Source organism: Aphelocoma coerulescens, chromosome 12 (genome assembly GCF_041296385.1).
Source record: "Aphelocoma coerulescens isolate FSJ_1873_10779 chromosome 12, UR_Acoe_1.0, whole genome shotgun sequence".
NCBI lineage: Eukaryota > Metazoa > Chordata > Aves > Passeriformes > Corvidae > Aphelocoma > Aphelocoma coerulescens.
In genome coordinates this window covers 18,950,486-18,972,364 of record NC_091026.1, presented here as the reverse complement: position 1 = coordinate 18,972,364, position 21,879 = coordinate 18,950,486, and the positions used below count along the sequence as shown (strand labels likewise).

The 21,879-nt window shown below is 43.4% G+C and overlaps 1 protein-coding gene across 8 annotated transcripts in view; it reads right to left on the bottom strand.

The window, feature by feature from the left end:
• The window catches only part of CHL1 (cell adhesion molecule L1 like), a 128,904-nt gene that overhangs the window by 5,439 nt on the left and 101,586 nt on the right, over positions 1-21,879 (bottom strand). For 5 of the 8 annotated variants that reach the window (XM_069028383.1, XM_069028381.1, XM_069028380.1 and 2 more), the window contains 12 exons: positions 20,201-20,366; positions 18,891-19,015; positions 16,588-16,689; positions 16,182-16,379; positions 14,988-15,058; positions 12,444-12,666; positions 11,114-11,229; positions 10,753-10,957; positions 10,403-10,525; positions 8,780-8,959; positions 2,264-2,395; positions 1,410-1,482 (listed from right to left, as the gene is read on the bottom strand). In XM_069028383.1, the coding sequence (XP_068884484.1) occupies positions 1,410-1,482; positions 2,264-2,395; positions 8,780-8,959; positions 10,403-10,525; positions 10,753-10,957; positions 11,114-11,229; positions 12,444-12,666; positions 14,988-15,058; positions 16,182-16,379; positions 16,588-16,689; positions 18,891-19,015; positions 20,201-20,366 (1,714 nt within the window). Of the gene's footprint in view, positions 1-1,409; positions 1,483-2,263; positions 2,396-2,422; positions 3,189-8,779; positions 8,960-10,402; positions 10,526-10,752; positions 10,958-11,113; positions 11,230-12,443; positions 12,667-14,987; positions 15,059-16,181; positions 16,380-16,587; positions 16,690-18,890; positions 19,016-20,200; positions 20,367-21,879 lie in introns of those variants that run through there. The other 3 variants (XM_069028387.1, XM_069028388.1, XM_069028385.1) reach the window with 2 other exon arrangements.

The window sequence follows — 21,879 nt, the reverse complement described above, 5'->3', positions numbered from 1 at the left end:
GACAACATTCAGGGAGTATTTATTTAATTTTCCTTGTGAGCTGGGTGGGTGAAGTGATATCACACCAGTGGGTCACGTGCCACTGCTTTGGGAGCATCTCTCTGAGTTCAAATGACCAATAAAGGTGCTTTCCCCCTTTTTTCTGCTGTTTTATTTTACTGCAGTTTATCTCACTGGAGTTTGCCTCTGCTAAAGGGGAGGAACCCAAACCAAAGCAGAATGAATGTCTGCATTTGCAGTCTCTGCTCAGTGAAAATTCCAGGAGAAAGCACAGCCCCACCACCAAAATTCAGGGAAAAAAGGGGAATTTTGCTCGCCTTTCCTCCTAATGGCACCACAGACAAGCAACAGGAACAGCCTGAACAGGACATTGGGGGGAACTGGGAAAACATTAAAAGATTACACAAAAAACCCTAAATTAGGCCTCTGGATTAGGGACATAATTACTCAGTTACAGCCCTTGCTGCTGATGCCAACTCAGTGTCAAATCTTTGGCAATGTTATCTAAGGAAGGACAGAGGAATGAACCTGAAATTCCCTTCTTCAGGATGGACTCAATTTGTGCATAATCAACACAGAAAAAAATTGCTACTTTTCTGCACAGGGCATTTGTCCTCAGAAAAAAAAAAGACAAGTTTGGATTTTAGGGGGAAAGGAGGGGGTCAAAGTTATTAACCTCAGGGCTTTCTTACCTTTCTAAATATTTGTCCCATTAGAAAGCATTAAAAATTAAATAAAGATGAAATTATGCAGAAAAAAAAAGCCCTACTCCAGTACAAATAATGTAGTATATATAAGTGGGATTTCAACAGCAATTTTGTGCCCTTAAGGCCAGCATCACCAGTTCTCCAGCATGGTTCTTGTAATTATGTCCTTTCCTTCATATCACAATTACATATTGCTTTAAGTTTTAGTTATTTTAAAGCAGCCAAAGTGATTATTTCAATTCTCCTACAGAGATTTCTGTAGTGAGGTTTGTTTGGGTTTTTGGTGTTTTTCACCATATTTCAAACTTTTCTTTGTTTTCTTCCCCAAAATGACCGTTCCCCATTATTACATGATTTGGGTCTGAGTTTCAAAAGCCCACTGAAGAACAGAATTCAATCTGTTGACTTCAGTGGGCTTTTCAGCAGGACCCCAAACTATCATATATATTTACATTATTCATACAATGCTAATTAAAAAAAAAAGTGAAAAAAATCATCAATACATCAACACCAGCTTGGATGGATTGAAAGATACTGGATATACCTTGATATTCCTACTCTTATCCACTCCTATGAGGTTTGCTTTGAAAATGAAAAACAGCATTAATTGCATGCCATAAAAATGTCCCAAATAATGATGGCATTTGGAAAGAAACAAAACCCCAAGAAACACAAAGGCTTGTGAAAGCAGGTCCTATTTACCTATATTCCCCAAAGATTTCATCTTTTATTGATTGAGCTTCGGGATCTGGATGCAAATCTTCTTTTTCTTTCACTGTGCAAATAAAATAAAGGACAGATCTCTGTGTTGTGTTCTGCCATGGATTTTTCTTTTCCCAGGGGTAATGGGAAAACCATCTGCAATCACCTCCAGCCTGGCCTGCAGTTGGCTGGATACAACCTGTGAGCTTCCAAGAGTTTGGGACCATTCCCGAATTTATTAAAAGCAAGTATTTATAGCATCATGGAATGGTTGGGGTTGGAAGGGACCTTAAAGCCCATCCCATCCCACCCCCTGCCATGGGCAGGGACACCTCCCACTGTCCCAGGCTGCTCCAAGCCCCGTCCAACCTGGCCTTGGACACTTCCAGGGATGAGGCAGCCACCACCTCTCTGGGCAACCAGATTTCTACATCAATACATTCACTTAAATCCTTACTCACTGCTTGGAAAATTACAGAGTTAATTTTTAGCAAAATATTCCATTGTTAAGCTGCCTGTGGGAGTTCTGTCCGTGTGTCCAGCAGCAGTTCCCAGGTGGAAAACAGAGCCCTGCCAGCAAGGATCTTGGCCCCACAGCTGGATTAAATGCTGGAATATTCCAGGAGTGCTGGGAAAGGCCTTTGCAGGCTCTCTGAGCAGCACACAGCACTGCCTCACCCAGAGAGCACAGCTCCACTTACATTCATTAAAATCCCCTCCGTGGATATTTATCAAAAGCTACAAATCCTAATTGGATGTTTGTGCTCGCGGCCTTGCGGCCCCCAGAGAGCAAACTCTGAAGGATGTTGGTCATTAACATGTGAACACAGGGAAGGGACAATAAATCCATTTACCTGAATATTTGCCTCCTTTATTTCTTCTGACAAAGCAAATGGTCAGCAGCAGCAGGGTGAGCAGGGCGATGGCGCACATCAGCCCGATGAACCAGCCCTGGGTGGAAATCCCATCATAAATGCCAGCGTAGGCTTGGGGAGATGGGAGAGGAGGAAAAAGGGAGAAAATTAATCCGAGGGAAAGGGCAGCACCCCACGATAACACCAACACATCACGTTCCTCACTGGATCTTAATGGAATCACTCTATCGCTATTTATGGTGTTAACTTCAATGAGAGGCAGGAATGCGTCCAGAGTGTGACATTTGGGACTGGAGGGGAGTGTGCAGGTGACAAGGCACGACACAGACACTTGGCAAGGTGGCTCTGAGAGAGCAGTTGACTCACAGGATTAGCACCACACAGCAAAGCCGAGCACAGAGTTGTTAAGCCTCTCATGCAAAAGCAGTTTTGTGAAAGAGAGAGAGGTAAAAGTGCCCCCAATACGTGCAAATCACCAAACTGGCCACTTATGGGTTTTATCACAGCTGCCCTCTCAGGTTTGTAAAGGTTTGGGATTGCTCCAGGCTGGTGTAACGCACAGGGCTCAGCCAAGGACCTGGGATGTGTTTGTGCTCCCATGGGATTCAACTGCAAGGGCCAACCTCAGCCCCACAGCACGGAACGATGAGTTTGGGACGCTCACACTGCACGAGATGGAACCTCAACATCGAATCACACGGCACAACAAACGTTCAGCACCTCGAAGGGCTTTGTGTCTCACCTCTCCCCCTGGTCTCAATTACATCTTCAAAAATGCTATTGTTATCCACCCAGTTCTTAGTCACTAGGCGGATTGTGTACTCAGTGCCAGGCTCAAGGGCCTCGCTGGGCTGAAACTTTGGGGTGGGCTTTAGTGCGTCTGAAATCTTGCTGCTCCCTTTACCTACGGAATGCACACATTCAAGGCACAGGGATTAATGGCATTCATGGAAAAAAAAAGCCTAGGAAATGCACAGCTACAAATAACAGACAAACACAACACGTCATTTTAAACATTTGGCATCAGGCAATCTGATTTTCCAAAGGAAAACAAAAGCCCCGAAACATCCCCCCTGTTTGATTTTTGTTGTTCCATCAGATGAAATCAACAGCAGACTGGAGTAATGCTGATGTTTAGGAAGGGGTTTGTACATCTCCCAGGATGGAAGCTAATATTGATGGGGGATTATGGATCTGCTCTAACTAATGCGTGCTTAAAAAAATTCCAGCTTGCAAACGGGCTTGCTTTCTATGGATAATCTGGGGTTTGATGCTGCTTCCATTGAACTGAACTCAGCAGGGAAGCACAGACAGCTTGTTAGCTGGATATGGAATCTTATATGTCTCCCAGAAAAAATTAACAGCGGGATTTCTACTCGCTGCTCTCCTGACAGTGATTTTCTGTGTCCTTTCAAATTCCACAGTGCCTGCACAAAGCACTGGTTTAGAAACAACTAAGCAATTTGCCTGTCAATGGATATTTAAGAATTTAAGTGTTGCTGATGAGTTTAATATTTGATTAGGAAAAGGGGAATTCCAGTAGCTCTGGTTTTGGAACCTTGCTACTTGCAAAAGACCTCCTGTAACCCCTGTCTGCATTCAGATTGTGGGGCATTAAATAAGATTTTTCACAACAGCTCTTGTGGAAATCAGGAACAACGACATTAGAGCAGTTGACAATCACTGCCTGGACATGAACAGCCTGCTCAGCAAATTCAGAACTGTGTGTGACATGGAAGGATCTCTTACAATGTGGGAGTGTCCCTGTCCTCTATGGCAGGAGAAATTGGGGGGGGCTGCACTTAATAAAAATAATTCTTGAATTGTTGTCAGTTGCCTGATTTGCCTGTTTTGTCCACAGCCATCCAAACTACGGCTTGACCACAAAGAATAATCTGGAAACCTCTTGGCCAATTAATACTGACAGGAGAACAATAATCATTAATACTTCAAGTAGTAAATAAGCAAAGCAAGAAGCTGCTGGAGATTAAGGCTGAGTTGACAGCTGAAGGGAAAACAAGAAAACAGATTAAGATAAATCCAAGCACAGTAAAAGCAGCAGCTCAGGATAAGTTTTTCAAAGCAACTCTCCATGTGTTACAATAAGCAGTTAAATTAGCAGACCACTGGGACCTAGAGAGAACACATCCAGCTGAAACACTGCTGATACTGAAGCACAGCTCATTAGCATAAATTAATCCATCCATCGGTAATTTTTGCTAAATGAAGTATGTGAAACCCAGCTATAGTTTTTAATCAAACTGCAAATTAAGCAACAGGATACCACAGGTACGTTTTAATTACATGCTCTAAAATCAAGGCATCAGAAAAATGGGAATATTACCCATAAAGGAACAGGAATGAACATGAACCTTCAACCCAGTGTCTGTTAAATACCATATAACACTCGTGTGTGACATGATAACCACATGATCCGAAGTGTTCACACCACCAACCTCCTCAGGAAGGATTTCTCCTGAATTCCTGGGAAGCAAATCCTAAACCTTGAGCTCCTGCTAGGTGGTTTGTGGTGCATATTCTTAAACCAACTTAACCAGTCCCACTCTGCCTCCTACTCATTCCCAGCTTGTGGCAGCCTCTTCTTTCTGAACCATCAGCTCTTTAGAGAAGCAGAAAGAGGGAAGTGAGATGGCTCAAAAAAACCCTTTTTCTGTCCACTTATTGCTCAGCTCTGCCTGATGCTGCAGCTGCCACTGCCCTGGCACGTGGAGCAGCTCAGGGCTGGGATGGACATCCTGAGATGAGGATGGGCCCAGCCTGACCTGGCACTGGGGATTTACCAACAGCTCTCCATTTGTCATCTCCTAGCCCAAAACACTTTTTTTTCCTTTAAAACTCAGAACAGGTGTCCAGTGCTGGGTGATTATGAGGTTTCTTTCCATGTCAGCTCTTCCTGGTCTGTGTGACACACTCGACATGGGCCCTACAGAGGAGAAAGCTTTGCTAACGGGGGTGAGTTTGGTGGCTGGAATAGAAAAAGCACTGTGGCCTCCTGAAAAATAAAAGCAAAGACACACAGATAAGGAAAAGCTCCACATTCTGGAAGGCCAGGAACATACTGAAAGCTGCAGGAATTAGCTGCAGAAAACTGAAAGCAGTTGGGTTAGGTTTTTAATCTCCAATAAGGGAGAAGGAGCATTAGTAATAAAGGCATATCACCAGCACTTCTCATCTTCCCCCACTATTTATCAGTCCCACCACGGGACTTGCATGAACATTAAACACTGAACTGCAATTTCACAATATTCCTACTGGGCTCCAAGATTTATGAGGAGAACGGAACACACATTTTTTATAGGAGCTTATGGTATATAGGGAAAAACAATAGAAATCACCCCCAAAGACTTCCCAGAGTGTTCTCCAAAAGTTAGCACATCTGTTAGAAAATATACTTACAAAAAAACCCCCTGGCAGTCTGAGAGCTAAATACTAATTGTGGGCAGCCTCTTAATTTATGACCATACCTGTCTAAATACATCTGCTGCAATAAATGCAAAGTTGAACTTTTATTAATTTTACCCTGCTGCCTGGCTATTAAAAATGTATAAATATGCATCACAAGTATCCTTCATTTTCAGGACTTTTTTAGTGCAGCAGGTATTTCATGTTAAATTTGGATTATTTTAGGCTACAGAGATTAGCAAACCTGTAAAGTTTGTTGAGAAGAATTTATAGGTGAGGCGGTGATCGAGAAATTTTCACCAATTTCATTAGATTTTCATGATTGTAACAAATAGGGTTTGCTGCCAACAGCACCAGTGGTTGCATATGGGAAAGGCATTTTATTATTCCTTTTCCACTGTGCCCATGGCAAAAGAGAGCTAAACCCCCATGTCTTGTTCCAAATGGTCCTGAAGGATAGGAGCCTCTCCCTAAGATTTTCCAAAAGCCTTTGGGAATTACATGTCAACGGCCACTGGAATATAATGAAACTGGTAAACTTCTATTTCCTGGCTTCTCTGGAGAATAAACCTACAACTCTGTGGCTTCATGTGGATGAATTTCTCATTAATGCTTGGATTTCTGAACACACAATGATAATTCTCAACATATAATACGTGTTTGGCAATCCCTGAGCAACGCTGGTGACAAGATGAAAAGGAGCTTTGTGTTAAAGAAGGGCTGCTACATTAAATTAATCTTTTCACTTCTGTAAGAGCATTATTTTGTGTTATGTTTCTGAGGGCTAATGATCTTGGGGAAGTTGACATTTTCAAGGGGAAAATTAATTAGTTTGGAGGTCATTTAAGAAATAGTGCCTGAAAATATGAAGACAGAGATTAAAATCATTTTCTAAGAACAACATACCTTCTTCTGTGGAATGAAACCAAGATGAAACCACAGAAATCAAACTATTATTTATTTTTCAATACAATCCAAATTCCCTTTTGCTCAGGTTCTTCATGATTGTCCAGAGTATTTTATCATGAAATAATAAAGATCTTAGGTTGCCTATCAGGGTTTCATATCTGAGTTATTTTCCCTGCACAGATTTGTTTTCAGTGGTGCTACACAAATCCTCTCACATATTAAATAAAGATATTCCCTTTTCTTTCTAATTCCAGACAGTGGTAGCAGGGATAACTGCAAATAAATTAAAGCAACAGCAGTGAGGGAGATCGAGTAAAAATAACCAAAATGTGAATGAATCCAGAGCTGCCACCTCAACATCTTCACTTTCCTGGCAGAATGCATTGTGAAACTTTGAAATATCCACAGCAAAGGCTGAATTGCAGCAGTGGAAGTTTCCAAAGCCTTAAAATGAACAACGGGAGCTTTATGGGTTTATTATTAAACTGGAACAGAGTGTTATAGAATCACTGAATCAACCCCCAAAGAAACGTGGAGTTCTCCATCACGGAGTTTCATTTCAGAGGGCACCACATTTTATATCTGTCATTTACGTGGGTCATTTGAAATTATCAACTTTGACTTCTGAAATCACTCTCCTCCTTCAAAAAGAGAGATTGTTTTAATTTTGAGCAATTGCCTCAGTCCCCAAACCACAGCTTAAAACCCCAAGAAGGTCAGTGAAAATCATGAGGTTTTTTTCAGCCTATCATGTTTAGGTGAAAAATATCTGAACAATTTAGCCAGCAAATAATGACACAGAACTCCAATGGCACCTCAGTGACAGATGCAGTGCCCTAATTTAGGGTGGCTTGAGAAGCACCAAGGAGCACACATAAATCATGGAACCGAACCCTTGCAGCTTTTATTAATTATACTACTCTAGTCTAAGAATATTTCACAAGAATCAGGTGCTGCCACTGCTGAAACAGAGTTTAGGAAAGTAAAGAATGAGAACAAAATGAATGCCAACATCTCATAAACCCTGACAAGGTTATTCCAAGAAGTTACACACTTTCAAGGAGTCAAACACATTATTCTGGTTGCCCAATGAAGGCCAGAAAAGGCAACTAATGAGGGGAAATATGGTCAATTCTGAGCTTGGAAAAAAAGACCTCTTTCTTTCCTTAATGAGGAATAAGTTTTGTATCATGGTGATTAATAATTGCTGCCAGGTGAGTACCTGTATCCTACAGTGAGACTGAAGGCCACAAGAGAGTTGAGGAGTTTTACTACTTGAGAGAACAAATGGCAGTTCCTGACTGGATCTTGAACTGGGACACAATGGTTTTAAGCACTTTTCAACTGTTTTACCAGTAACTGAAAAGAATTCTGCAACTTAGAAGTCCAACAGCACATGGACCATTTTTCTATTTTACATCAACATTGCTGCAGACTGTTATCTTTGCTAAAAATGATGTGGCCAAGACTCTTTTGCTTATCACATTCTCTTCTCCTTCCCTGGGGTAAGTGCACAGCAATGGTTTCTGATTAATACCAAGGAGCTGCTCCTCGGTATTGTGCAGTTCTCAGACTTGCTGAGCACGGTACATTTTATTTCATTTCAGCTGAAAGATGAGCCATCATGGAGTGCTTCGGATTTGCCTTTAAATCATTGAACATCAGTGTTTCAGCACAGGGTGTAAGTGGCACACAAATGTTCACTCCTGGTCTCTGATAAAATAATCATAAATAATGGAGCAAATGCAGTCAACTTTATGGTTATCTGGATTTTCCATGTCAAACAGCTGCCCCTGATGCTGCTGGCAGTCCCCCATCTTCATGCATGGGCAGAATTTGTTTTTATAATATTACTGAGAACAGATTAGCTGTATCTTCAATTTTCTGTTCATGCCTGAAAGCAACTCACTTATTCCAGCATGGCTTAAGGAGTTGGTGGGTGGGAACAGAAATAGGATTGCACAGCAAAAGGAAACAGAAGAGCTCTGCCCTCCTGAAAAACACCACGGCCACATTAAAAAGTCCCATTGACTGCTCTCACGGCAAGGAAAACAAATCCATCTCCCCTAACTACAAAGGAAACGCCAAGCCCGGATTATTCCCGCCAGGTTTGTCCACGATCGGTGGAGCTCCTCCACACCAAAGCAGACTGTGTGAACTTACTGCCTTGGGCCAGCGTCAGCCCCTCCTCGGTGGCCGCCTTCCCGCAGCCCTTGGCCGTGCAGGCCTTGGCGTAGAACTTGTACTTGGTGCTGGGGCTGAGCCCCGCCAGCCGCCAGCTCAGCGTCGAGCGGTTGGTGATGCTCACGTCGCTCACGGGGCCCACCTCGTGCGTCTCGTTGACTGCAAGGGAAGAGCACCTCGGTCAGAGCCAGGAAACGTGTCCTGAGCACCGCCAGGAGGGAGCACTCCGCAGGGAGGGGGAAGGAGGGAGGCTGCATGAGGGTATCTGCCCTTCCTGCCGGTGTTACACGGGATGTGCATCCTCCGTGTGCGTCTCGCGGAGGCTGGTGAGCTATTTCTGCTCCTGAAAAGCTCTCTGATTGCATGTATGCACAGCCTGAGTGGGAGGTGACAACGACTGTCTCCTAGATCATTAAATGTCTATGAATTGCTCCTTGCTTCGCTTCCAAACATCTGCAAACTTTTACCAGCAACTTAACAGGGTGGTTGGAGTGCTGTGAGCTGCTCTGGCTCCTCAGAGCTGGCAGCTGAAGGAGGGCTTGTGAGAAAATTGAGGGAGGATCTTATAAATATACAGAAATATCTGAAGGGAGGGGTTAGAAGATAGACCAGGCTCTGCTTGGTGGTGCCCAGAAAAGGGAAGAAACTGATGCCCAGGAAGTTCCACCTGGACATGAGGGAGAACTTCCCTGTGTAGTGACCAAGCACTGGAACAGGCTGCCTGGGGAGATTGTGGAGTTTTTCCCTCACTAGGGATATTCCAGAGCCACCTGGACACCCTCCTGTGCTGTGGGATGACCCAGATGACCCTCGGTGGTCCCTTTCCAACCAGAACTAGTCTGTGATTCTGTCAATAGATCCACTCTCTGCCTGTAATCAGCAAAACCAAAGGGAAGACCCAGAGTCCAGCCCCTGTTGGCAAAGGCAGCTGAGCAGTCCTGCTATCAGCAGAGAGAAGTGAAAAGTACATGGGTGGGGGTTTTTTTTATAAAAAGGGCACAGACTCATCCTTTTCCACCCTCAAAGAACATAAAAGATACACTGAATTATCACCACACCACACAACTGGTGGTGTGGCAGTCTGGGCCAACTCCTGGGTCTTACCTGACATTGTCTTTTTTTCTCATTTCTTTCCTAGGCAAGAAAGAAAGAAATCCCCTGGTACTTGCTTGTTTTCAGTGTGATTACTCAACACCATGACTCAGGTGGTTCTTTGCATTTCTGCTGAAGCACTTTAGGGGGAGAGAAGCTCCCTGACATAATGTGCAGATCTATATTAATGTGGCCTCACAGAGTGCTCTCATCACAATTCACTTTGTATTAAATGAGTTTCACCTCAGTAAAATGCACCTACGATTTATGGGTCTTTTTAACCACTGCATTAGGTATAATTTGCCAAGATGAAATAATTGAATCAGCCCATAAATGTGGGACAGGGAATGGCAGCAACGGGAGCTTCCCTGAGAGAAGTGCATGGAAAACTTTCAGCTCTGGGAGCTGGCGGCAGCCTGCCCTCTGGCAGCCTCTGTGCACATCACACCTGCGAGTTTTCCTTAACTGCTCCTGCCCCAGTTCTAGACTCAAAGCAAACAAGGCACATACTTATCTGGTACTGCAGAATGTAGCCAGTGAGATGGCCATTGGCTTTCTTGGGAAGTCCCCAGGACAGAGTGACGGAGTCCTGGTCAAAGTTCAGGATCCTGAGAAAACGTGGTTGTTCAGGGACTGGAAGACACAGGGATGAGCTTTCAGAGGAGTGAACAGGTCTGTCCCTACAAATTCTTGTTAAATGAGGATACAATTTAGCTCAACACCCACAGCTCCCCTTTCAAGTGAAGGGTTCTGTGAATAGTGGAGTTTTTACAATCACCTTAAATAAGGAATCAACTCACCTTGTCACAAGGACAATTTCAATTTATGTCCCTCCATCCCATATTTTCCTCTTGTCTTACCTCCTTCTGGAGTTTCAAACACCACGGGGGAGCTCTCGGGGCCATCTCCTCTGGAGTTGAAAGCCAAAACCGTCAAGCGGAATTCACTGAAGGGCTCCAGGCCAGGAATCATCCCATAATTCCTGTCTCCTACAAACGTTAGGAAGTGTTTCTCGGGGTGATGCCTCTTCCCATCCAGCATGCTTTTTGTTTTCCACCAGCTGACCTGCGTGGAGATTGGGATTTCTGTAACAAATTATGTTGTATGGGGCTGAGCATGATCATGATCTCTCTCACCTTCCCAAAATTGAGAGATTGCAATCTGGGACTCATGTAATACTTTATTCAACTATATACAAATATTTATAAAGAAATTTGTAACCTTGTAGCCTCGTAAGTGCCCACGAACTCTGTCCCTTGGTATCCCAAACCAGAAGACTTGGACCAGGGTGCTGTTCACAACCTCCACCGACACGCCTGAAGGAGCAGCATCTGGAACTGTAAAAACAAAAGTCCCACGTGTTAAAGACTCTTCCAAGAGCCCAGATTCACGCTGTTCACAGCTCCAGGGCTTGGCTTGCCAGCTCCAGCTGTGCCACTTCACGCAGTCTCACTGCAGGCAAGCAAAAAGCCATTCCACCTGCATCCAGTGGGTGGAATGGGCCAATAAACATTATTTTTCCATAGCAGGGTTTTCTGCTGAGGGTTGGGATACATGTGCACTGGGACACATGAGTTTCTATACCAGTATTTATGATTTCCTGTTTCAAGCAATGCTTACAGCAGTGAGAAGAATAAAAAAATGATTAACACGGCACTCAAGAAGGCAATCATAAAGGTTTTCTTTATAATCAATTTCATTTTACAACTCAGCTCATTAAACAGTAGGATTTTAATCACTGCATAACACAGAGAGTTATTACAGTGCCTGAAAAAAAGGAGGCCTTGATCCACTGACAACTGAATTGCAAGGAAGATTTTCCACTGGTAGATACAAAATTAGACTCATCACATACAGACAAAGAAAATAAACATGCTGTGGAGTTTCTTTCTTCTTGTTCTCACTATTCACCAGCTCTTCTGCACCAGCAAACCTTCCTGTTCCCACCTCTGGGTGGGCAGTGGGGATTCTCCTGTCTGACCACCACTGAGTCCATTTCCAGCACTGAAACTCCAGCTGGGAGCCCTGGAAAGCCGTGGGACAGAAACCCAGGCTGGAGAAGACAACACATTCTTCAAAGACTCATGGACAAGGTAACACCAGCACACAGAGGAATGTGGCACTGTCTGTAAATTCACTTAAACACCCAGTGCCTGCGAGTTTGTCCCTAATTGTTGGAATATTTAACTTCTGACAGGGCTGAACTGTTGGGTCAAGCCTCAGAGAACACAAAGATTTTTTTTCCCACCAAGTACGACACGACTGCTACACTTCAGAGACTTCTCATGGACTGTGGCCTTCAAACAAGTACCCAGACTAAGCCAACAACTGAGATTAATGAGAGCACAAGTGACCTTTCCAAAAAAAACCCCTCACACTCCAGCAGGCTGGCATCCAGGCACCCAGCACGGGTCATGTCCATGCCTCATGGAGCCCCTCAAGCTGAGCACTGGCGTTCCAGCAGCTTTGGGCTGCCTAATCCATCACTCCCCACCTGAGAGTTCCGCAGCACAAGAAACCTCCCTTTTACAGGAAAATTCCTGCCACTCACCATCCTCTCCTGAATATCCAATGGTGATGTTTGGTTCTGGGCCAGATCCTAAATTATTCACTGCCTGGACTTTGATCTCGTAGGGCACGAAGGTGGGGACGTTCCTCACGCTCAGGGAGTGTTTCTTCACCAGCTCCTCGTTCCAGTCGGTCTCGACGCCCCGCTGCCTCCAGCTGACTTTGTACTCCAGCCCTGGCCCGTTCCTCTCCATGGGCTTCAGCGGCTGGGAAAAGTTAAAAAAGATCTTGTCTGCCTTTGCTGTAATCACAGAACAGCAGCTGAAGGGAGGGGGATAATTCTGGAATGTGTGTAACAACACTGGGAGGCAAAAAGGGCAAAAAACCCCAAGCTTTGCCTTTTTGCTGTCATTTTAATTTGAACATGACTGGAATAACAACATCATGACTTCAAGAGAAAGGAGGGTGAAAGGCTTGGATTAAAATCCAGGTTAATTGCTAGGAGCCATATTTCTGCATCCTACACACATCAGGTTTTGTTTTGCCACAGGTTTTCCTGTGTGATGTAAAACCACACGCCTTCAGCACAACTAAATTGCACGGCTTGGCATAAGGCCGTGTGTGTGCCTTTTAGCAGAGATAAAATTTGCATTTTATCTTAGAATTTTATGTAGCACAGCAAGGTGGGTCATTAAAATTTAGATTTGTTCTAACTACACACCAAATGCTTGAAATTATGCCTGGACATTTAATATGCAACTGCTGGGCCACTCTGCTTTTACCAATCAGCTGGAGAATTCATCCCAGCAGGGCTTCCAGCTAATTAACATGAATTTATAAAATATTAGGAGATGTATAGCAATAGCTTTTCATGAGACATCCTCAAGTTGAGTTTATTTCTCTGAAAATGCACTACATTAATAAATAAAATTAAATAATCACCTACCCTACCAAAAAAGCTGAGGGTTTATTTCAGTCTACTGAAACAGCTGTGGGTGTTTCCCATCATATAGCCTACTTTTAATAATGTTTAAATATATGTAAATATGAAATATATAATAGCTGGTTTGTATCCAAGGGGTCTGACAGGAAACAGCTTCAAACACCAGCAGAAAGTGATGCCCCATTGATGCTCCTCATGCATAGGAAGACCTAAATTTGGGGGATCTGCAAAAATTCCCCTGATCTGCTCTGCTCTGAGGACCTTTGGGATGTCTGTGGCAAAGGAATTGGAACTGGGCAGCTTTCTCACAGGCACCACCTCCATGGCACAGATCCCAGGGAATGGGATTTGCAAGAGAAGCTGGAGAAGTAAAAAATTCCTCCTAAAAAAATGATTTCTCATATAGAGTTAAATTGTAGAACTGCTTGACTCTTATTTTGATCTCCATTAATACTGCAAATCCTTGGCTGGAAATCCAGTCACTAAAGCTCAGCTGGTCTCTTAATCCAAAATAGGCAGATTAACATCATTCTGCAGCCTTTGTCTGTCAGAAATAGCATGTGCAGTGCCCAGCAGCTCCTCTGAAAAGCACACAGGCAATGCCATAAATAAATGAATATCCTGTTTAACAACATTTTAATGATACAACAAGATTCAACAAAGCCTTCCCATCCCATTCTCTCCTTTCAGGCTCAGCTTTCACTTCCACTTTTGCCCTGTCTAAGCCGTGATTATGAACTTCCTGGTGCTCAAAGATGTGTTGGCCATCCCAGTATTTCCCAGTAACTGTACTGGGTACTAAAACTCTGCATTTCATTGATTCATTGAAGCTGGAAAAGACCCCCAAGGTCATTGAGTCCAACCTTTTCTGAGAGGCAGAACTGTCTCCTCTGACCTTGGGCTAGAAATCCCACTCAAATCCAACTCCATGGATCTTGAGGGCCATCTCCTTTTGGATGCAATTATACCCCAAACCATGAGTCCACACTGGGGAAACATTTGTTGTTCTTTGCTGGGAGCAGCAGATTGAGGAGTAAATCTCATGCAAATTGTGTGCAATTCCAGCCTCAACAAAAATCTGCTTCCTTCCACAGTTGTGGATATTTGTGCTAAATGAAGGAATACATAATTCAACTGCTGGCACAGAAGCTCAAGGCTTAAAACCCAGGAAATTCAAAGTCTGGAAACCATCCTCAAGACTTACACATAATTCCTTTGATGCACATCACAGGCTTTGGAGGTTTATCCACATTCCTTTAGTTCTTGGTGTAAAAATTCAAGCTCACATTCTCTTGGACAAGGGATCTGTGGCGTTTTTAAACTTCCAGGCTGGAAGGGCAGAAGCCATGAGCCACCCCTCCCCTCCCTGGGCCTGGCTGGTAATTTTAATTGCAGAGCAGGGTAAGACCACAATTACTTGAAGCAGTTTCTTGCATACAAGAAGCAGAGAAGATCAAATTTTGGGATATTCTCACTATGCTTTACAGGACTTCCATATTTTTTTACATAACCTGTGATGTCAGCCATAAGAAACAGTCTTCTGAAACCAAAAATGATACTGAAAATCCAGAATGCATTTAAGTCAAATTCCCCTTTCAGAAGAATAAAGGGTCGTTCCTATAGGATTTGCTAATTGTGCCTTACCTCCCATTTCATCACCATCTCATTGGGCTCAGAAGCTTCGACTCGGATGTTCTCTGGGTTTTTATCTGGAGCTGAAACCACACAGGTGACAGGGTTAGTTTGCACATCCCATTTATTGGCACTTAGCATTTAAGTGCCAAAAAGGAAGTGAAATTCCCCTATTAGTGACAGGCACTTAAACAAAAAGCATTCATGAGATGAATTACTTGGATCAGCAAAGCTGATGGGACCCAAACACGGCGTTCATGCAGTTTGGATTCCTAACTGCCCCTGTTGGTTGGAGCCACCAGCTAACATGGAACTGTGACTTTTGGATTTGAGAGCACCAGATGTAGGGGGATTAGGAGGGAGAGATTTTTCTCCCTGCAGGGGTAGCAAACAGAAGGTGCATCATTAGAGGGACACACACAGCTGAAAAGCTGAAGAAGGACCTGGAATTGGAGTAAATGGGGAAAAAAAGAGAAAAAAATGCCAAGGAATGCAAATGCTGGGCTGAACAGTTGGCCTCTGAAATGACTTTCAGGGAGACTTTCTGCCCCAGTGAATGCTCTGTAAATGAAGATTTTTGACAAGCTCAGTGCTCTTGAAAGGCTCCCTGTAAACCCAGCCCTTCTCCAGGGACTGCTTGTCCATGAAGGGCTGCAAAGGGTGGAAAATCAGCAGAATGGGGTGCTGGAGGTGTAGGAAAACCCAGAAGTGGGGACTCCTCCTTTTGGCATCCTCAGGAATTTTATGCAGCACACCAAGTTCGGTCATTAAAATTTAGATTTGTTTTAAGTGCACATCAAATACTCCAAACAACACTTGGACATTTGATGTGCAACTGTGGGCTGCTCCTTTTTACCAGTCACTGAAGAATTCATCCCAGCAGGGTTCCCATCTCATTAATATCTATAATATCAGAACACGGCTTGTCACAAGACATCCTCCAGCTGATATTAGCTCTCTGAAAATGCACTGCTTTAGTCAATACAGTCAATTTAAATGGCCACCTGCCTCACCAGAATTGCTGAGGGTTATTCCAGTCCACTGAACCAGCTGGGGGTAATTCCTACTTTTAATAATCCCTGAGGTTGCCACTGAAGCAGTGCAAGCGACCCTGATACCTTCACGCCCTCCGGAGCACAGGAGGGCACAGATATTCCCAAAAAACACTGAAAATACTAATATTTGGGAAACCAGACCCAGGTTTACCAGCTGGAGGGGTTGCATAACGCAGGGATGGTTTGCTGGGCTGGCTCCTGCCCACGGCGTTCACGGACACCACACGGAACTGGTAATTCACATACGGGGCCAGGGACAGCAGGGCTGTGGTGTCATCCCCTGGCACTCTGCTGAGCTCCTGCCACCTCCCCGGCTCCCAGTGGTTCTCTTCAAACTCTATAATTGATTCTGGGCAGGAAAAGAGAAAAAAAAACAAAGGAAAAAAGATAAAAAACCAACTTAGTATGAACAGCGTGGGTGGAAATGAACTTACAACAAATGAACTGACATATTAAGTGATTAAACCTGGCCATCAGCAGGGTTTGTGTCCTGTGACAACCAGGATGTGCCACAATTCTGAACAGCACCAAAAATTATGCTGAAAACCCCTTCCTACCATTAACAGGGCTGTTGTGGCTGGCCCCAGTTTTCCAGGAGAGTCGAACGCTCCGGTTTTGGTTTTCCGAGAGCTGGAGGTCTTCTGGTGGGTCAGGAACATCTGAGAAATAAAGAAGTGTCAGGAGAACAGCAAGGTGTTTCTGTTTGTCCTGTAATTTTCCAGAGGGTTGGAAGAGCACAGTCAGTGAAGACAGTGGTAAAACACCTGCTGATTTCAAAATGGACAGACTGAGGAAAAGTGGGAATTGCTTTGAAAGATCCATTTTCTTACAGAAAGCCAGGCTGAATCTTCTGGTGCTGATTTTTCCCTTGTAAACACAGCATCCTTCTCAGATTCATCTCCCTCTACCTTCATTGCTGTGCTTGCAGCAAGAGATTCTTCTTTCCCGGTCAGCCCCAGGATCTATTTAATCATTAATGGGTATCGACACTGCTCTGAGCAGGACGTTGTGTCAGCATCACTGGGATTTACCCTGGGACAAACCAGAGTGGGAGAAGGTGACTCAGCTCTGGCAGTTATTGAGCTTGGCCTTTGAGGGTGTGAGTGAAAGGAGAACACTCATTATCCCAGCCATGGGGATCTACATTAATGGGAAACTGGGAAATTCACTCCCTGCCAGCTCAACTAATGGTGCCCCAACTAAACTTTGGCTGACAATGTCATTTCTTACAGAAAAACCAGTGACTTTCACCACCAAGACCGTCCTTATCACTGTGAAACAAATTCACTGTGTTTGTACTGTTTTTTAAAATTACAATACTGAGTTTTCATCTCAGGGTACATCCAGAAGTCAATAAGTTTATATTTGGGTTTTTTTTTTCCTTTTCTTTGCATTTCTTTCCCTATTTCTCTGGTACCTGGGGAAAATCAAGAAAGCACAGTTTAATCTACAGGCATTTTGTTATTCTATCCTCGGAGCACAGCTGGTTAAGACTAAAGATATTAATTTAAAGATGGTGATGGTGCATCTTACAGATACTCAGCCCTCTACCTGTTCATTAAACACACAACATATACTTAGAATTAGTCTAACAGAATATTTATTTTACTCTTAGTTGCCCCTATTCTGATGTCTCCATCTGTACCATATTTAGTTCTTCACTCATCCCACAAGTCCTTCATTGCCAAAACCTGAATTTTTCACTTGGAAAATAACAGATGTTATTAATTCACCCAGACCTTTCTCACATACAATAAACAAGGGAAAAGAGCACAAAACTGTTTTTCTTCTTCTGCAAACCACCTTTTTAAAAGGAATAAAGTGCTTTATGAAATTTTCATAAGTGAAGTAACGAAGAGTCTACAAACATTTTGAATTATACAGCACTGAAGGACACAGCACCATAAATAATGTGCACGGCATCTTCCTAATTTACCATTTACTGAAAAATATCACTCCTTTAAAGTGGAAAAACATCTTGAAGGGCAGATTGACTTATTCCTTGCTGCAGTCACTGCCAGCAATAAATAAAAATGTAAAATGAAGCAAAATTAAATGTCATTAAAATGACGCAAAGCTGTCAGAGAATCATAAAATCACAGAATGGTTTGGGATGGAAGGAACCTTGGAGATTATCTAATTCCAGGCCCCTGACATGGGCAGGGACACCTTCCACCAGACCAGGCTGGCCAAAATTGTGACCACAAAGCAAAATTTTGGCTGTTGGCTGCTGCCCTTGGGTGCCATGGGTGCAGAGCACTCCACAAGTTCACCCTCTTAATTCCAAGTGGTCCTTCAGGGAGGGATGCAGGTTGTGAGGATGCTCATGCAAGGCCAAGCTTCAGACCACGGTGGGTCAAGGTTCTTCTCTGCTCTCTGGCCCTGGACAATAATTTATGCTCAGGTTCACAGAGATAATGAATCCTGTCAGGTGCTTAACTCTCACTGATCTTCTGAGGAGCTGCACATCCAAATATTGGCCTGATGGCCTTCAGAAAATTGTCCAGTTCCTGTGCAAACCTCCAGCAAAGTGGGGTGAAGGACTGACCAAAGACTTTGAAGCAGCAGCAGAGCCATTCTTAATATGCTCTTACATCTTCCAGCCTGGGCAACTCCTGCAGGCACTGAACTGAGGCAAAAATGCTGCCTCATCTTACTGCAACAAAGATGAAAATAAATGGAGTTTGTGTCAGCATCGCCATTCCCGGAGATAAGGGACAGCACAGCTGAGGTTAAGGAGTGAGAGGCTCTGTGAAATTGGGTTATTGAGGCTCTGTGAAAAGAAGCAAAGAAGCAGAAGTGCTGCAGTGGCAATTCCTGCTGCAAGGAGCTGTTTCCACAGTGGGAAAATCGACCTTACCCAGAACGATGAGCTGCACCTCGGCCTTGGCAGTGTCCAGGGCAGTGCTGGCCACGCACATGTAAACTCCCTGATCCTCCAGGAGCACGCTGGATATGAACAGGGTATCCCTGTCCAGGACTATCCTGCAGGGCCAAAAAAAAAAGGTAATAAGGATGAGAAAAATTTCTAAGATGACTATGGCACACAGAACGTTGTTCTCCGAAAAACTGTTTGTGAAAGAACTTGGCACAGGACATTTTCATTAAATAAAATAACACTGGGCCTGTTACATTAAAATGTAATTGTGGCTCTGCTCTACACTGTGCTGAGGACTATTATTTGTGTTTTGTGGCAATTTAGCTTCTGTGGCTGGAGGCTGGCCTGTCAATCCTGCTCTGAAAAGAACCACATTGAGATGCACTGCATGAGTGTCTGGGACATAGGATATTGGCACGTCATTAATGAGACAAATATATGGGGTTTATGATGGAATTTTTTAAAAGGTTGAGGGAAACTGAGCATTCCCAAGGCACTTGTGTCATGTCCAAAGCACCAGGGAAGCTGCCATGAATCCAAGGACATGGACTCTGGGGCAGACACGGCATTTCCATGGCACTGCCTGCCCTCTCTATGAGGGCTCTGTGGGATTTTCAGCCTCTCCAGCACTGCAGTATTTAGGAAACCATCTCTCTCCTGTGGTAATTAATAAAGACATCTGACTGCCCCCTGTGGGACCCCTCCAATGGAATAAAGGCTGAGCTCCAACCCCTTGAGGTCAATGGAACTCTGGAGGTCAATGGAAGCCCAAAACCAGGACAAAATTCAGCCTGGACCTGGCAAATCCTAAGCTCACGTGTAGGAAAAATTCATTGCAGAATCCCTGAAAGCTGTTTTTCATCACTTCAACATTGCAAAGACTTTTTTTTCAACCAAATAAGTGCAAACTATAGGAAAATACTGGTTCCACTGAAGTGGAGAAACAACCCTCACTGGGGTGAGGGCTGTGTTTTTGGGTTGGGCCAAAATTTATGCTATATATAAAATATATACATGTATTATATATATTTATTAATATATAACTTTATGTGCTGCTGTGATGGTGAGAGTTAATAAACCCCAAAACCACTTGGCTCAAATCTCACAGTGCTGCATTTATATTTAGCTGTGTATAAAATGCAGATCTCTTGGTGCATCGCATGAAGAATTCTTTGCAGACATAAATTTGCATTTCAAGCTATTAAGGCTCATGTTTAATGAAACTCCTGCTCCAGCAGCACACCAGATTATTCAGCTGAGATCAAGAACAGCCTTGTTCCTTCCCCACTCACCTGCCACCCTCCGTGCTGTTGACTGGCAGCTCATCTCCATCCTTCCTCCAGGATAATTTAAAACTGTGTTTCAAGTGGGGATCGTACTCAGCCTGGCATTTCAATAAAATTGAATGTGATTTCAGCACTCGGGGGTTCTTCGGAGTAACAACAAGTTTTGTAGCATCTGATTGATCACAGAAAAACACTTGGATTAGGAGAGAGAGGGACTATTACATCAAATTTTCACCAAGCACTTCATCTATTCAAATCAACCTCAGGAGCAACAATCCTGTCTTTTTTTTTTTGTTGTTACATATACAAACATTTGAAGTGAAGGATGGTGGGGTTTGAAATAGATATTTGCCAGGATTTAATTTTTTTATCTTGAAACTATTTTTGACCTTGAAATATTTTGTATCTTGAAACATTTTTTAGTTCGCTCCAAAGCAAAGGGCTCCAGAAAAAAAAAAATCCAACAAAAAATACACCAAAAAAAAAGTTACAGGTGAAAATCCTTGTTAGCAGCCTGTCATGAAATGGTTGATAGAAAAAAAAAGGCTTGAATATGATTTTTATGTCTAACTGCCATTTGAAATAAGCTTTGGTAATGATCCAAGAAAAATTACAAGCTTATTAAAGTCAAGTGAGAAAAAATTATTGCAATCAAGTTTGTTCTTTTAATTGACTGTAATATGAATGCAGAAACAGATGAATAAGTAAGAAGAAAGCACTAAGCTAAATTTATTTCTGCAGTGAAATGTTGCTCTGTGAGAATTTCATTGTACATCTTCATGTTTATTATCACTGTAAAATTCACAAAGCCAAGGGAGTGGGTGGAAATGGAACACAAAGAGTGGGATTTTTCCTCAAGTTTGTCACAGCAAACCTACATCAGAGAGCACTTTAGAGGACTTTGCTAATTGAGTATTTAAGGGGTTGTTTTATTGGCAAGCCCTAAATCCTAAGTAAATTTGTAGAAAACCCACTAAGTGCCACCTGTGTGCTCAACAGGAGCTGCCCACTTCCATCACACCCTCCAGGGAAAACCCCTCCTGCCAACCAAGCACAGAAATCCCTTCAAACAGAGCTGCAGCACAAGGGATGGAGCTAAAATTTAGAAGTAAACACATCTGAGGATTTGTTTTTGCTCTGTTTAGAAATATTTATCAGCAAACAGGCAAAAAAGCCCAGTGCAAAATCCTTAAACCAGCAGCACCCCCAACTTATCCTGCAACGTGCTTGGTGTCCACTCTGGGAGTTAATCCAGTCTGGGATGTGCCTTCTGATGGGAAGGAGTTTTAGGGAAGGGGGAATCTCACAGCTGAGAGAGAAGCAGGAACACATCTGGATCAACAAGGACCTCACCAAGCCCAGGAGCACAGGGAGGGCTCCCAAGGGTCAGCCAAGAACCTGCCCTGAGTGTAACAGGGCCAGTGGCAAAAAGGAGGGACAATCCTTTCAAGATAATGGAATTGATGGATGTGCAAATTGCACATTTTTGGTGGCTTGTGCAGCTTCTGCAAGCATCCAGAAGAAAGTGAGCACCATGTGTAAGCATGGAGAAATCCAGCTGTAAATTTGGGACTATTTTAAAGGCTACATACATATGTAACCTGTCACAATTTCAGGTTGCAATATCCAGAGAATTCCTAAATTTACAGAATAAATCTGCACCCTGGACTGAATATTTACTCGTT